The sequence below is a fragment of the Fundulus heteroclitus genome, chromosome 2, assembly GCF_011125445.2.
Source record: "Fundulus heteroclitus isolate FHET01 chromosome 2, MU-UCD_Fhet_4.1, whole genome shotgun sequence".
NCBI classification, from domain to species: Eukaryota; Metazoa; Chordata; class Actinopteri; order Cyprinodontiformes; family Fundulidae; genus Fundulus; species Fundulus heteroclitus.
This window is the reverse complement of record NC_046362.1, coordinates 29305891-29321557: the sequence shown is the minus strand read 5'-3', so window position 1 is coordinate 29321557 and position 15667 is coordinate 29305891. Positions and strand designations below refer to the sequence as shown.

At 39.4% G+C, this 15667-nt stretch overlaps 1 protein-coding gene across 1 annotated transcript in view; it reads right to left on the bottom strand.

Moving 5' to 3' along the window:
• Positions 1-1645: 1645 nt before the first annotated feature.
• kiaa1549la (KIAA1549-like a) overlaps positions 1646-15667 on the bottom strand; it is a 142254-nt gene continuing 128232 nt past the window's right edge. The window contains exons 21-24 of the mRNA XM_036152228.1: positions 9212-9363; positions 8973-9127; positions 7388-7458; positions 1646-6184 (exon numbers count right to left, since the gene is read on the bottom strand). Coding sequence (XP_036008121.1) covers positions 7429-7458; positions 8973-9127; positions 9212-9363 — 337 coding nt within the window. The 3' untranslated portion in view covers positions 1646-6184; positions 7388-7428. The remainder of the gene's footprint in view (positions 6185-7387; positions 7459-8972; positions 9128-9211; positions 9364-15667) is intronic.

Here is a 15667-nt window from a genome sequence, read left to right as displayed (position 1 = left end):
AAAATTTACTTAAATTCCCCCAAGGTTATGAGAAATTACAGTTTTAAATCCTTGCATTTTATTCCAGGTAGCAGGAGCAGAAAATTTAAAGGCATTTTTACCCAGTTCAGTTCGGACTTTTGGGACCTGCATCAAAAGGATGTTCTAACAGTGCAGATTGTAATGGCTGAGGTTCCTACAAAAGAATGAGTATAAATATGTAGGAAGAAGCCTAAGAATACATGTATAGATTAAAAAAAAAAACATCTAATGAGAAAGCTTGTGGACAGACAGAGATGGACAATTTGCTTTAGCATACAAAGCACAGTGATGTACATAATAGCTGCAGTCAAATGTAGAGCACAATGATACAAAGCATCTTTTTTTTTTTTTTTTTTTTTTGCTTTAAAATACTAGGCTGAAAGCATTCATAAATGATAAATCTCCTTAATCCATCAGGGGGGAAAATGTTGGAATCATCAAATACTTCCTGACTTGAAACACATGAAACACTTTTTGCTTTTTAAAAAGAAACACAAATTAAGTTTCATCTTAGAATTTTTGATTTCTTTTGATTTGTCTGCATTTAAAACCAGCTTAAGCTCAATCAGACCAAAGGCTAAAATAAGAATTTTCTTTCGCTCAAGCAAGAGCTGTAGCTTCAATGTCTGTAGGTGTCTGCCGCCCTCTGGTGGTCATCTGTCATGTTTACTACTAATAAATTACTAATGTCAACCATACCTACAGATGCAATAAAATAGAATTATCTTTGAAAAGTTAATTTATTACCTCTGCATTAATTACTGCATCAGTGCAGCATAGCAATGTCGACAATCAGACTGTGGCTCTGCTGAGGTGCTAAGGATGCTCAGGCTGTTTTAACAGCAGCCTTCAGCTGCCTTAATCTGCATTGTGTCTCATCGTCCTGTAGGGTTTGGATCAGGCAGGCTTGAAGGCCATTCAAGGACAATGAACCTGGTAGTAACAGGTATTATTTACCAAGTCCTGCTGTAAAATGAAATAATGCGGCCTCAAAGGGTGAACAGTGTCCTATTTTAAGCTGGCCCCAAGCCTGGATAAATGCAGAGAGTAAAACCTTTGCCAAATTTAACATCCAAGTCAATTAAATAACCATCAGTGACTGTATAAACTTCATACTGGATTCACGCAACTAGGATTCCGTCTCTCCACTCTTCCTCCCTTTGTGGGACCTTCATTTCCCAATGAAATTCTGAGTCCGGAATCATCTGACGCCCCCACCCAGGAATAAATCCGGTCACATTTCTTCTTTACCATGGTAAGATTCTTTGATATGTCTCTGGTTCCGGAGTGGTTTAACACCATGTTCCAGTAGTGGGTGTGATGGCCCTGTGGCTTTCCTCCATTTGTAGCCTTCTCCAAGAATATGGAGGCCATAACGTGACCATAAAATAACATTTGTTTTTTTAATATATTACATTTTTTTAAGAAACTGTATTTTGCATTTGCATTTCATGTTATAATTAGTTAACACAAATAAAAGCTTGAAACACATCACGCTGTGTTTGATGAAAACTGACCTACATTTTTTAACTAAAAAAAACAAAAATGCATTTTAATTTATTTGAATACAGTAGTTTAAAATGAATTGTTTATAGAGGAAAAGAACGACTAAAATAACAAGCGGAATTATCATTTGCATTTATTGTTTAAATTCACCAAAGTTTTTCTTTTTTATTTAGCTTGACTACATCCAAGAGCGTTCAAATCGCCACTGTGAGCTCATCAACACCAAAGTGACGACAGTGTGACATCATTAGCGTCCATCATGACATCGCAGCATCATGACGGTGCTGAAAATAACACCAGTCCATCCTGAATCCTGTTGACAATGAAATCTTCTCGCCGTCATAGGTGTTCAGCGGAAACATTGGACATAAACGTCCAGCCGAGCTTCATATGTCTTTCCAGCTGCTGCTTTAAAGACTAAACCAAGATAAAAAATAAAAAAAAACACCAACCCTCTAGCGCTTTAACACAGGTTCTTTAAATAAGAAACATGAAGGGAAGTTTTTTTTTCCTCTTTCTCTTTTGTCTTTAATTACATGAGTCTGTACAGTGAGGATGATTTTAAAAATACAATGGCAGTTCTAATTGTCCAGGAATGACATGGTAACAGTACTGTGCGTGCTCATACTACTGAAGTTCTGCCATCTCGCTCTTTTGCTTTCTGTCCGTATTTATCACACAAACAGTGGGAAGGTGGGGGGGGAAGCAACTTCCTTCACACAAATGCTTCTTTCAGCACCTATTATAAATTGTGTGGGTCTATATTAAAACTCTTAAACATATTTTTTCTTAAAAAAAAAAAAAAAGAAGAAACATCCACAGCCAAAGAGTAGTGCAGTCAAAATCAAAAACAATTTAAAAATTACCAAACATTTTTTTTTATATATATGGTTCAGTGCAGGTTTAGAAGCTCACAAAATTATAAATTTGACATTCAATAAAAGTTATTTTTGTAGCTGATGCATTCTTAGCTGTTTTTTCTAAGAGAAGGAAGACTCCCTCGTTTCAGTTTTAACATTAGCTGTGTAAGTTCACATAGACAAAGTGCTTTCTCCAGCCATATAATAGGACCATAACATTTTCAAATAGAAAATAACACCTTTAGGTCTTGTGTTTATTTATGAATAGTTAAACTCTATTGCAAAGCAGCTGTATTCCACTGCTGTATATTTATAGCTTAGTTTAAAGTTTTGAGTCTGAACAGCTCTGTAAATTACATTTGGCATTAGTTTAGCTCTGATTACTCTTTTTTTATTATTTGGCATCATTTATTTTGACACAACACCGTTTTTATGGTCACTAAGTGATGTTAACATATGGCTATAACCTCCTTCACTAAAATCTAAATGATGAGAGTGCTCACAGAATTTTACTCTATTAAAAAATAATGCATTTTAGATATTCTTGGTAATAAAATATTGCATTAATCCCACTAGTTATGGCTATTACTGTTGAATACTGTAGTTATAGCTTTAAATCTCTGAACTTGCTTGTCTTTTTGTAATTATGTGTTGTTTTGAGACGCCAGGAGCTCATACTATGGAGCAGGATTAGCGGCTGCTCCAGGAAACTCCAGGTTCAAATTAGGGCTATTTTTGTACCGCAAACCTGGTTTCCATCTTACATGGGTCTAACACAATTAGGCCACATATACAGGCTTAAATATTTGCATAAACCTAAGCTAATATCTGCTTCAAGTCCCTTAGCAACTTTGTGCACACACTTCTGAAACGATCAACAAGCTTCTGGCATAATTCTGTCCAGACATTTGAACACTAATTTTTGACTCACATTGTAAAACGGATTCAAATTGTTTGGTTTCCAGGCAGAGACAAAGCTTTTAAGCCTATTTTTAATGTTGTTTAAGTTGTGGCTATTACAGAGGCTCAATGTTAGCCTGCAACATCCTTAAAAAAAGAAAAAAAAAACTGTTTTTATCAATGTCCTGTTAGAAGACCCAAATGCATCCAAATATCATCCATCTAGGTGTTGATTTTAGGCAAAACTGAAGATATTCCAGGCCGTCTCCTTTGTTATTTCATCCACTTTTTTGCAATGCACAAGTACCACCGACAGGGTAACAGCATGATGCTGCCGCCACCATGGTTGACGCGTAGTAAAGCGTTTTTAGGTCTTCAAGCGTCACCCTGATTCCTCCAAACATATGTCTTGTTACTGTGGTCAAATAGCCCAATACTTGTCTCCTCTGACCATGGATCAGATCTGCAGTAGGCATTGTCAATGATTTCCACACCATGTCAGTAGGCATTAACCATGTCCGTGTGGGCAGTTGCAGATTTCAGTCATGCTTTAAGGTGTTGATTTTGTAACAGCAATGTTTTTCCTGTTCTCAGTCTTTAGTGATGTAAAGCTGGCTATTCTAGACAGTGGCGCTGGTGTTGCTGCAGTTTTTTTGTTCATGGCACGCTGCCGGAAAAACTGGCAGTAAAACACCCCCACAGGATGGACGCTACCACTACCATGCTTAACAGATGATGCCGTGTTGTTTGTTTTAAAAGCTTCACTTTGACTCCTAAAGTCAAAAAGCTAAATCAGCATCCAGTTAAAGGTAAGTTCGGGTCTTGTTGGTTCCTGAGAAGTTTGTGCACAACCAAGACAGATCTTTTAGTCATCTAAACGGGACGGCTTGGGTCTTCTTCCCGACCTTGGCACAGTGGTGCTACATCCGAATAACTTGTACATAGACAGAGCTTTTTGATGACGCTCCATTCTGCAGACTAGAAATGGCTCCAAGAGACTTCCTTAACTCCTGTAAATCTACAATTCCCCCTCCTGTAGATCTTAAATCAGTTCCTAGGACTTTAACGTTGTTCTTAACAATGGTCAATCTTACAATGAGTTCTGTCAAAATTCAAGAGAAACTACCTGCGGACAATGATGCTCACCAACCATGCGTTGATAGATCTTGGTCTTATCAAGTTAAAAGACTTTCTAGAACCTTCAGCAGTATGTATGAAATAATTTTGGTGAATGTATGTATAATCAATATACCCTGGAAATAAAACAATTCAAATAAAAGATTAAAAACCAGATTATTATGATATTTATCTCTATGAGGAGTGATGTTAATTGAAATTTTGGACTGCCAGATCTCTAAACAGAACCTGTTTTTTTTTTTAGGAAACCTGATTGGTAGTAGAGATGATGCTGAAATGTGTGCAACCTTCAGAAAGTCTGTGTTACAAAAACAGTCTGCTCATTCTTCAACATAAACACCCAAAAACTAAGAAGGAAAATGGCGCCAGCAAAGTTTCGTTTCCACACTGCTTGCATAAATCTCTCTATTAAATCATCTGTTATTTACAACAATTCATGTGATCCTTATCGCGTCTGGCTCCTCAGAGACCAACAAGTCATTTGGACAGCCCGACATCACAGTCCATACAGTAAACCGTCCTCCTACAGACAGAAGTAACAAAAAGTGGGAGTTCGTTATACAGTAGAACACGGTGGACAACTTTCAAGTAAAACAGCTTAATACTGATTTGTTCACACAACAGAGGAGAATTCGGGTCAAACTACAACTGAAAATCATCCGAACAAAGCGCCATTCCTGTTTTCCGCAGCGCTCAACGTTGGGAACAAATCTCAGAATGGTTGCGTGATTTCAGTTTGACCCAGGAGACGATAAGCGGACAGAAACGTCATCAGATGATAGACAGAACATTGTGGGTAAGTCTTCTTTTCGTTACTGAATCTACTGAAGCGAAAACGTTAAACAAATGGTTATTTTAAAGTATAGAAAAGCCGTCATAACCACACACGACTAAGCTGCTGATTTCTCTGCCTCAAAGAATGGAACGCGGTTCTCTGGTCGAACTATTGTGAGTGAATAAGCAACACCCACAGTTTTGTCTTGAGTAGTAATCCATTGATAATAATCAATGCACAAAAGTATGAGACAAAAGCACACAAATATCCAAAAACTAAAATTGAGACAGCTCAGGATGAGAGATTTTTTGTTGTTGTTTTTTTGTTTTTTCTCCCTTAATTTTTTTCCTCGCTCAACTTTAAAATACACATATTTACCAGCTGTATAAGATTTACAGAGGAATTTGGATTCATCAACAAAAAAAAAAAGCACAGTTTTACGTCAGTTCAGCTTTCCTGGCTTCATGGTGGACCTTGAGTCCAGGACAGTTGCAGTCTAGTCCAGACCGGCCTGGTCCAGTGCCGAGGTGTAGTAATGGCCATTGCTGGGGCAGTAACGTACTGATGACTGTGTGCCATTGTGTGCTGGGAAGATGGCAAATAATCTCTGGAGTTAGTCACACTGTGCTGTACTCATCCTGTTCTTCCACACTGTAGGAAGCTCAGCTCAGCTTCACCAACCAGGGTGAGGGGCCTCTGGCTGTACAGCAGTGGGCACCGCAGGAGAGTTAAGGGGGGCCTGAACATACTACAGAAGCCAGGGGTTGCTCAGGATATAGAGAGAGAGAGAAATATGGCTGAGGAAGTCATTGGTAAAGAGATTAAAGAGGAGGAAGTGAACGATTCGCTGGGGCAGAGGAACTTTGGAGAACCAAAACAGGCTCTCGGGGACATTGATGAGGTGGAGGTCAGGGAGGATGAAGGTTCATGAAGCTGGAGAATGCCTTCAGAGGGGAAGAGGTCATCTACGTGGCCATAGAGATGCCTGCAGGAAGCAAAAGGATGAAACGAAGGTGTGAAAAGAAGTAGTAAAAAGCACATAATGCAGATACGGGTACAAACAAATGCTTGGAGAAAATTAACCACATTCAAGATTTATACCAAAAATCCACAGCGCAGTGCAAAGATCTTAAACCACCTCTCTTTTTATTTGCACTTTGCTTCCTATGAGCCTAAATTTCCTCAACCCTTCTGAAGTTGTTTCGATCAATCATTCTCAAGTTTTTGAAGGTCTTTCCCAGTTTTTCACAGAGCTTTCGCTGCTTTTTCCAAACAGTTTTTATTCCTTTAAAAGGTAAAAACGCTTTGCAGTCAACAGTCTGAAAAAACTGTTTTACCTTGATCAGTTCTCTAAAGAACCTTGAAGGATAAAAATGTGGAAATCTATGCAGAATAAGCCAAAGCATAGCAAATTGAAGCGGTAAAGTGTTCTGAATAACAAACCTGCACAGTAGGGTTAAAATGAACGCGATGAGAGCTGTTTTCTGCCAGATGCAGAAGAGAATCTAAAGAGTTCCCCTGGAGAAACCATCTCAGCTTGTACATTGGAGCTATTAGTTAAGTGTTGTATGTATTAATTACTCCTTTACTTCATCATGACAGCATATTGTTAAAGAAGTTTAATGAAAACAGAGAAATTCAGAACAAAAGCAGCAACAGGCTTAAAACATTATCTGAAAATGTCTATGAGAAGCAAAGTGTCACAGCTCATCACCCTCGATGCCAATTGTCTGCTGCTTAACAAGGTTTCCCCTCTTTGGAAATGGTCTTGTGGTGCAAAATCCTTTGTCTGTCTGCCAAAGACAGACAAATGGTTCCATATGCAACCATTAATTGGGGTCATAAGTCTCTTCACTGTAATTTTGGAGGTCAGATAATAACCGCTTTAAGATACTGAATATAATATGTCTCATGACTGGGCTTTCATCACGCAGCACTAGAAGCTAATTGGAGAAAATTTAAATATTAAAAAAATTAACCACATGAAGACAAAATCTGCAATACATTTTAAAGTTGTCTCTTTAAGTTAGCATGTACTTGTTTTCTACCTAAATCTACAGGCAATACAAGCATACATTTGTGATATAAAGAATAAATAAATCTACATAATGTTTCAGCTGTACAATATTGACTCCTTACAATCAACATTACTTCAATTAATAAGAAAAGCAGTGAAAATCTGACCCACCGATTCAGAGTGTTTCTGCTGGGTGTCAGAGGCGGCCATCTTCAGCAGATGGTCTCGAGGTGACGCGAGTTCTGCAGAGATAAGGAAAATTTAAAACAAATTAAAAATACAACAGCTGTATCACCTACTGCTAAGTCCTTTCACAGATTCTGCACAAAGCTCATTTTGTGCTTACTATTGCAAAAGATTTACAACGACGTCAAAAGGTTTTACCCCTTGCAGGTTTGTTCTTTTTTTTTTTTTGTCAAACAAATTATTCAGATCACGAAACTAATTTTTATTTCAGACAAAGGGAATCTTAAATTGATTATCTCGGCTGTCCAGATCCACCGTCCCCTATGTGGAAAATTAATTGACCAGTAATCTAATAACTAATTTTTTTCCCATCAAATGAAGCTTTTCCATCAGTTTGGAGTCATTTTGGACGACTCTTCTTTGCAAATTATTAAAACGATTTCAAGCTTGTTTCAAGCCTGTTTAAGGTCACACTATCAGCATAAGTCTGAGTTTGACTTGGCCGTACTAAAACCTTCCTTCAGTCATTTTTAGCCATTCAGGGGGAAACTGCTGAGGTGCTTGTCCTGCTGCATAACCCAAGTTTAAGGTCAGAAACTGATGGAGGACGTTCCCCCTCTAGATTGTCTGGAAGAGAGGAGACTTCATGGTCTCATCAGTTATCACCACAATATCTCACTGTTGATATGATGTTCAGAAGTTCTGCATTAGTTTATGTATGATGAAATGGAAAGCAGACCTTCCAATATGTCCCACTTTTGTCTCTACAGTCCACAGAATATTTGCCATAAAGTCTTATCAAGATGCTATGTGGCAATGTGTTTGTGCTGTTTTCTTTTTGTTTGTTGCTTTGGTTTTTTGGGTCAGCAGTAGGTTTGGCCTTTCATTCATCTCTCTGTGATGAATCATACACAAGGACCTTTACTGAGGCATGTGAGGCACGCAGTGCTTTAGATGTTGCTATGGGTTCTGAAGGGGACCTCCTGGAAAAGTAATCAATGCATTCTTGAAGACATTTTTTGTAGGGCAGCCAAACCTAGGAAGGTTTACCACTGTCCCATGTTTTCTCCATTTGTACATAAAAGCTCTGGATGCAGTTCTCTGAAGCCCAAAAGCCTCCGATGTGGCTTTTAATAACCCTTTCCGCACTGATAGATGTCAGTCACTTTGTTTCTCGTCTGTTCTTCAGTTTCTTAGTAATGAGGCATGACGTGCTTGTAGCTTACTTCATGTTGTCAAACTATTTAAGTTATTTCTTCATTCTATAGGTTTGCTAGTAATCACACATGGATGTGGCCAGCCAAATCAAACTCATCTGTAAGAGAAATGTGTTAATCACGGTTATTTTACTCCTTTTACTTTCTGTCATATGGTCGGGTTGGTTTGATAACCCATTCTTCTCAATAATTGAAATTGTCATTAAAAAAATAGCTTTTTTGTATTTACTTTGTCTGTGTATACTTATATATTACTTTACTAGCTGAAATACTTGGGTAGGACAAAAAAGGCAAATAGCTGAAGAAAACTGTAACCCGGCAGAAATATTTTGGCATCACTGCCCGTGTCTTACAGGTGTGTCGTTCCACTGCCGGGGTAGATCTTCAGGTTCAGGTGGGTAGGACATCCAGGAGGGGCTCCGGTATGAGGACGGAGGAGACATGACAAAGTAGTCCGAGTAGCCCGGGCGGTTGGCTGATATCGCGTAGACTGCTGTGATTGGGTTTCCTGTCAAAATGAATTGAATATCATCAATAAACCGGGGAGTGATTCTTCTGTCCCCGGTGTTTCAAAACGCTAACACTGCCTTGCCTGAGTAGGTGCTGATGGACTGATCCACAGTGACAGCAGGGAAAGGGGTCCTGGCGAGCGGCAGATAGGGGGCGCCGTTGTGCTGCTGGGCCTGCAGATCTGACGCTTCGGACACACGGGGCTTCAGACTCACATCAGGGGTGGAGCTGTTACTGCAGAGGAGACACTGATGTCAAAACTGGGTCCCAACAGAAAGCAACCGTAAATCACTCAGTAGCACCAAACTACAGTTTTTGTCTGCTCCATTCTTTCTGTTTATTTTTCAAATAAACAGCACCTTTTTATATAGAAAAATAAAAATGTGCTTAAGAATACAATGATACATGTGCAAAATGTACATGTAAGACATTGTATATTAATTTCTATTAATTGCAGTTCAGATTCCTGTGTAAACCAGTAGGATCTTATTAGATATGACGTATCATGACCAATCGACAACTAGGCTGAAAAACTGAGGAGAATAAAATGGCACAAAAAGAAATTAGTACAAGCAGTGATGTTCATGCAGAAAAATGTTAAATGCAAACCAGCAAAATGCTTCCAATTCTCTATTCATTATAGATTTTAAGATAGGTTGAAGACCCTATCTTCAACCTCAAGGTCAAGACTTCCTGCTCTTTCTCTTGCAAACGATTCAAACAAATAACACGAGCTTGGGTGTTGGAGTTTAAGTTAAATCAAACAGAGCAGTAAAAGTGTCTCTCTGAGAGGTTTAATGTCTGCAGACAGTTCAGTTGTCAGCTCGCAGGGTGCAGTAGGCAGGGCTGGCTGACTTGCCTCCCTGAGTCATGAGAGACAAAAGCAACAGAAATGTCATCTGACATCCAGTGCGAGCCCTTTGAACATTATACATCAAAGGCAGGTGAACCTGAGATTATGTAAAGTTCAACATAGTTCAACAGTGATAATTAAAGCTCTGAGGCTTCAATTGGAGGCAACCGGACATTCGCTCAGCTGTTCTGAAAACATTTCAATATCTATCCAGAGGCCCATTCCACAAAACCAAGACAAGCAAGGCAGGCTTTTTTTTTTATAAAGCACTTTTTAGTAATAAGACAATTCAAAGAGCAGACAGAGCATTAAGTCAGGATTTTCCTGATATCCTGGCAGAATTAAGCCTGAACTTGGTTTCACAAAAGGAGTACTACATCAATTACCATGAGAATTTATTCTGTGCAGCTAGCCTGCTCCCGACCTGGCTAAAGGCCAGGCTAAATTAATCCTCGTGGTTTATCTGTTCAGTCATTGGTCACACTGTTCAGAAATCAATGAGTTTTGTCAGTGATTCTGTTTCTTTATCTGTGTTTTTTTTTAATGAGCCTACATTAAAATGCCACTGATCTATATTGGTATTCAGTCAACTACTATAATTATTTTAAAATTATGATGCCGCCTATACCGCTATTAATTTTATTATTATGGGCATTGTTATTGTTCAACTGTATTTTGAAGACGGCTGTTGTTCTGTGTTTGACAGAAAGGCCTTTAATAGAATATTGCACGTGTTGAGGGTATTAGAATGGCTGATGAGGAAACAAAGCTGTTGTCAATAAAGTCCATGGTTAAATCCATTTCCCATGAAATTCTGCGACTCTAGCTGGTGCTGTTTTGCTGACATCTACAGAAAACAACATATTTCCCCTCAAGTGCACAAAATACACATCTCACAGACCCAAAAGGGGAAAAAAATATACAAACCATAAGGATGAGTGACCTAACAACTGTTAATGGAAGTAGTATTATGCTATTTGATATATTTTTATCATGAATAGGTAATTTAATTGCATATCAGATATCCCACATTAACTACTTTCAATTTGTTTTAGAGTCTATGCTTAGTGTTTTAAATGCAAACAGTATTTGTATTAATAATTAATGCCACTGTTAATATCTGATATGAGGTGAACACTGTATTGCAAAGGCTGTCTGCTGAAAAAGTTTCATCGCTCTATACTGCTCTACTGCTTCAGGAGTTATGGAAGGAGCAGAGAAACAGCGCCCTCTAGAGTTAGAATCAGACTGAACAGAGAAAATGGTAAAAGTTTTTTTTTTTTTTTTTTTGCAACATTAGTAGCGCCAATCAAATGTGTTTTCCTTTATAATGGCAGCAGTGTTTTCTTTCTTGAGTCTGATGTCCTCTCGTTTCTCATAGGGCTCTATCAAAGGATGCTGCTTGTCTGGTTTGAAGATTGGCTCGCGCAACTCATCCACTGTAGCTTCAGAGAATCTGTGATCGAACTCGTGGTCTTTTGTAGACAGCCGGGCATTTACCTGGATTACTAACACCTGGCTTGACTTAGTCGCGTTTCCTGAGCCTGGTTTGGGCTTTGTGAAACGGATAAAGCCAGGATACTCTGATCACGCTAGTTCAAGCCTGGCTTTAACGCTTATCCTGATTTTGTCAATTCGTCTTTTTGTGAAATGGGCTTCAGATGTCTTTGTTAATTCTCGTGGATTGTCCTTGAGCAAGCTGTAGTTTGAGCGCTGCTGTTTTTAAGCACGTGGGGGTCCATCGTCCTAGGTGCATTTCAAGTCAGATGCACTCAATGACCCACCCGCCACTCTCCTGGGTCGTTAGAAGCTATTGCTTGGTTTGAGTGCCACTTGAATCATGACCAGATTGCTGATGTAATCTCTTGTGAATGAGTTGGAGGACCTACCCCCCCCCCCTCCCCCACACTGTTTAGTGATGGCTTTTCTCTTTTGACCAGGATGGTGTCTTTCACCCCTCTTGCAAACCATCTGTTCTCTCTGTCCAAAATCTGGACATCGTTGCCATCAAACGTCTGTCCTTTGCTCTTGAGGTGCGAGTGGACTGCTGAATCTTGCCCCGAGCTGCTGGTCCTCCTGTGCTGCGCCATGTGAGACCTGGCTAACTGAGAATCAGCACAGGCTGAGCATTTCCACTTTATCTCAACCTGCCTCTGTTTCATAGCATGTATTACTTATTTTGATAAATTATGAAAAATACTTGATCATAAAAATGCTCAACTCTCACTTATAATCTGGTTTAAAATTGTATATCATACATGTATTGATTGTGGCCCTGGTCCCCATTAAATTAAACTGGCTCTCATACTTTAGTTTATAACCCCAGATTAAATCAAAATAACTCTGCACAACCTCCTGCTGGGAGATGCTGTTTTTATGTCACATAGCCATATTCTGTGCACCAGAAATATTGCAAATAGCACAATCCATCTGTGGTGTAGGGGGTCTGCATCTTTAACCTGGGGGAACTCCTGGGTTCAAATCCCAAAATGACGCATTATAATCGCAAAATGTCCCTATAAAATCATTTGTAAACTGAATAAGAATACAAAATACAAATTTACAAATGGATAAATCTGTCAAACAACCAGTGTCTGACAGATGAGGTGTAGGGGGTGATATTATGAAGGCTGAATCAACAGATAAGATGTGAGTTAAAATGGCTGCAGAATACAATTAAAGTTGCCAGTTCATTTAAATCCAGACATAATCACTTTAATAAACGGTTTTAGATTAGCCTGACTCATATGCTCTTATAGCCCAATAGTTATGCATCTCAATGATTTACAACATAATCAAAAAGGAGATTCAGCTCCTCTCGGTTGGAGGTCACGGTTCTCGACCGGAAAAAGGTGAATTTTTCCTTCTGGGTTTGGGGTCAGTCTCTGCCCCAAGCAGAGGAGTTATTGGTGTCGTCTTCATGCATAGGATGGGACGAGAGATGGACAGACGGATTAGGGCTTCATCTGCAGTAATGCGGGCACTGCTCCAGTCTGATGTGGTGAAGAAAGAGCTGAGTCAAAAGGTCTCGATTTATTGGTCTGACCTTCACCTATGGGTCATGAGGTATGAATCATGACCGCACTGCAAAAAGGGAACTAAGACTAAGTAAAATTAGTATATATTTTTGCTTGATTTGAGCAGCTAAGTTAGACTATTTGCCAGTGGAATGACTATTTTACCCCTAAAATAAGATAATTAGATATCCTGCAGTTGAAATAAGATGATGGACATGAATTGTTCTTATTTTAAGCACAAAAATCTTATTCCATTGGCAAATAGTCTTAGTGACCTGCTCAAATCGAGGAGAAATACACTAATTTCAAGAAAATCTTACTTATTTTAGTTCCCTTTTTGTAGTGCGAAAGAACAGGATGCCGGATACGAGCAGCTCAAATAAACTTCCCCCAAAGGTTGGTTGGGCTCAGCCTTACAGATGGGGTCATGAGCGCTGTTATCTGGGGGAGCGCAAAGTAGATCTGTTGCTTGACCACCTCAGAAGGAGTCAGTTGAGGTGATTTGGCCATCTGATCAGGATGCCCCCCTTGAAATCTCCCTTTGGGGGTTTTCAGAGTACATTCCAACAGGAGGAAACCTCAGGGAAGAACCAAAACTCACTGGAGGGACTAAATGTCCCGTCCGGCAATGAAACGCTCTGGGATCCCCCAGAATTAGCTTGTGGATGCTGCTGGGGAGAGGGATGTCTGGATTTTTCTCCTAGAACCCATTACCCGATCCCAGAAAAGTGGAAAATAATGAATGGATGGGAAATCAAAAGGTTCATTTATTTCAGCATTACAGTTCAATCTCTGATTATTTTGCCTGGCAGTTAATGTAGAACAATAAAAGGATTTTAATACGGAAATTTTATATTACACAGTCATGAAGAAGATGACTTGAGAGTCACCCAGAAGAAGGATATAAAAACTCCTCACAAGGAGGGTAGGCCACCAGGGTCATCGCTAAAGAAGATGGCCATTCACAGATTGTTGTGTGCAAGCAGCGTGAAAGAAAGCAGCGCACTAGCAACAGGGATTAACTACAGCCTTGAAATAATTGTGAAGCAAAGTTTATTTAGGAGTTTCGGGGAGATTTACGAAGCGTGCACTGCAGCTGGAGTCAGAGCTTCAAAAGCCACAGGTGTATCCATGACATGGACTACAACTGTTGAGTTAAGCCACTGCCGAGCCAGAGACGTCAGTGCAAACTTAAGAGCATGTCATGCTTCCCACTGCTGACAAGCTTTAAGGAGATGCTCTTCATATATTCCTGCAGGACTTGGCACCTACCCACACTGACAAAGGCACCAACACCCTCTTTAATTACTATCACTATGTTTATTGTCCAGCAAACTGACCTGTGGATTACTGTCAAGAGCAACATCAGAGACACCAGACCCAACAATGCAGATGACCTCCGATGCACCTCAGCAAACATCCATGCCATGCTGCACTGATGAATGGAGTGATGAACTAAATAAATGATTTGGCTAATTAGTTAAATTGAGGATTAAAAAAAATCCAACAACCTAACACTATATGCATAGATAATCGATTAGCTTTATATGTACTACAAATAAACAAGAGGAAAATTCCATTTATCAGCATCTAACAAAACACAGAAACAACTGAATTATTAAATGAGACTTGCATTATAAACCCATCCTGTCACTGTGCATGGTGGAGGAAATTGTGAATATTGATCTCATTAAACAAACTGTAAAAAAATAAAATAAAAAAAATCAACTGCATTAACATATTTTGATATTTGCTTTTACTTGACATTTGAAAGAATTTAGCATCTACGTACATAACATCACTCGCGGAAATAGCTGTCCTATTGATCTAGGATGGCGTACCTGCTCTGTGTGCAGAGCACGGTTCCTGCTGTCAGTGAGACATTATAAATCATCCTGTACATTACAGCACAGCTCCCTGCACTGTAGAAACACAGTGGATGTTGCACCACTGTGAAGGACCAGAGGACAGATGAGGTCACTGACAGATCTCAGAGCCATAATGCACAGAGCACATTAACGCCGCGCAGTGCATACTAAAGAGGAATTAACGTGCTACTTCCCTCCCCTCAGAGGGGCACAGAAGAGCTGAAGTGTGCAGAGCTAAGTGCTAACCACTAAAACTGGCATTTAAATCAGAAGATTGTTTGGATTTCATAAAAATGCTCTCATTTTCCACTTTATGAATGAAAGTCTTGGGCTAAAAGCAATTTTTCTCAAAATCTTATTTGGAAAAAAAAGAAAATCATTATTTTCCCAGTCGCCGCTCAAAGCTGGAGCTTTGTGCTCTCTGCAGGTTTCTCTATGCATGGTCCACAAGATGGCGAGCACGGTCCTTCTGGGAAACCTGAGCATCTCAGCAGTCAATCACTCTCTGCAGTGCTAAAGTGCCCAGCAACACAGCCACAAAGCAGCAGCATTGAAATGAAGAGCATGCTCAGTTCACGTGATGCAGACTAACATATGGACCAGACAGAGGGGAAGTTAGAAGCACAGAGTCACTTCAACTGAGGCTGATTAAGATTCTGATGCATTTCATCCTTTTCTGTTGTCTTCAGTTCATTTAAATCTAATTTCTAGATCCAGAGCTACATTTTTGATCTAGAGCTTTAAAATGTCACTAGTAATGATTTCCTGAATTTCTGAGAATCTTTGTGGTCTAAAAGTTA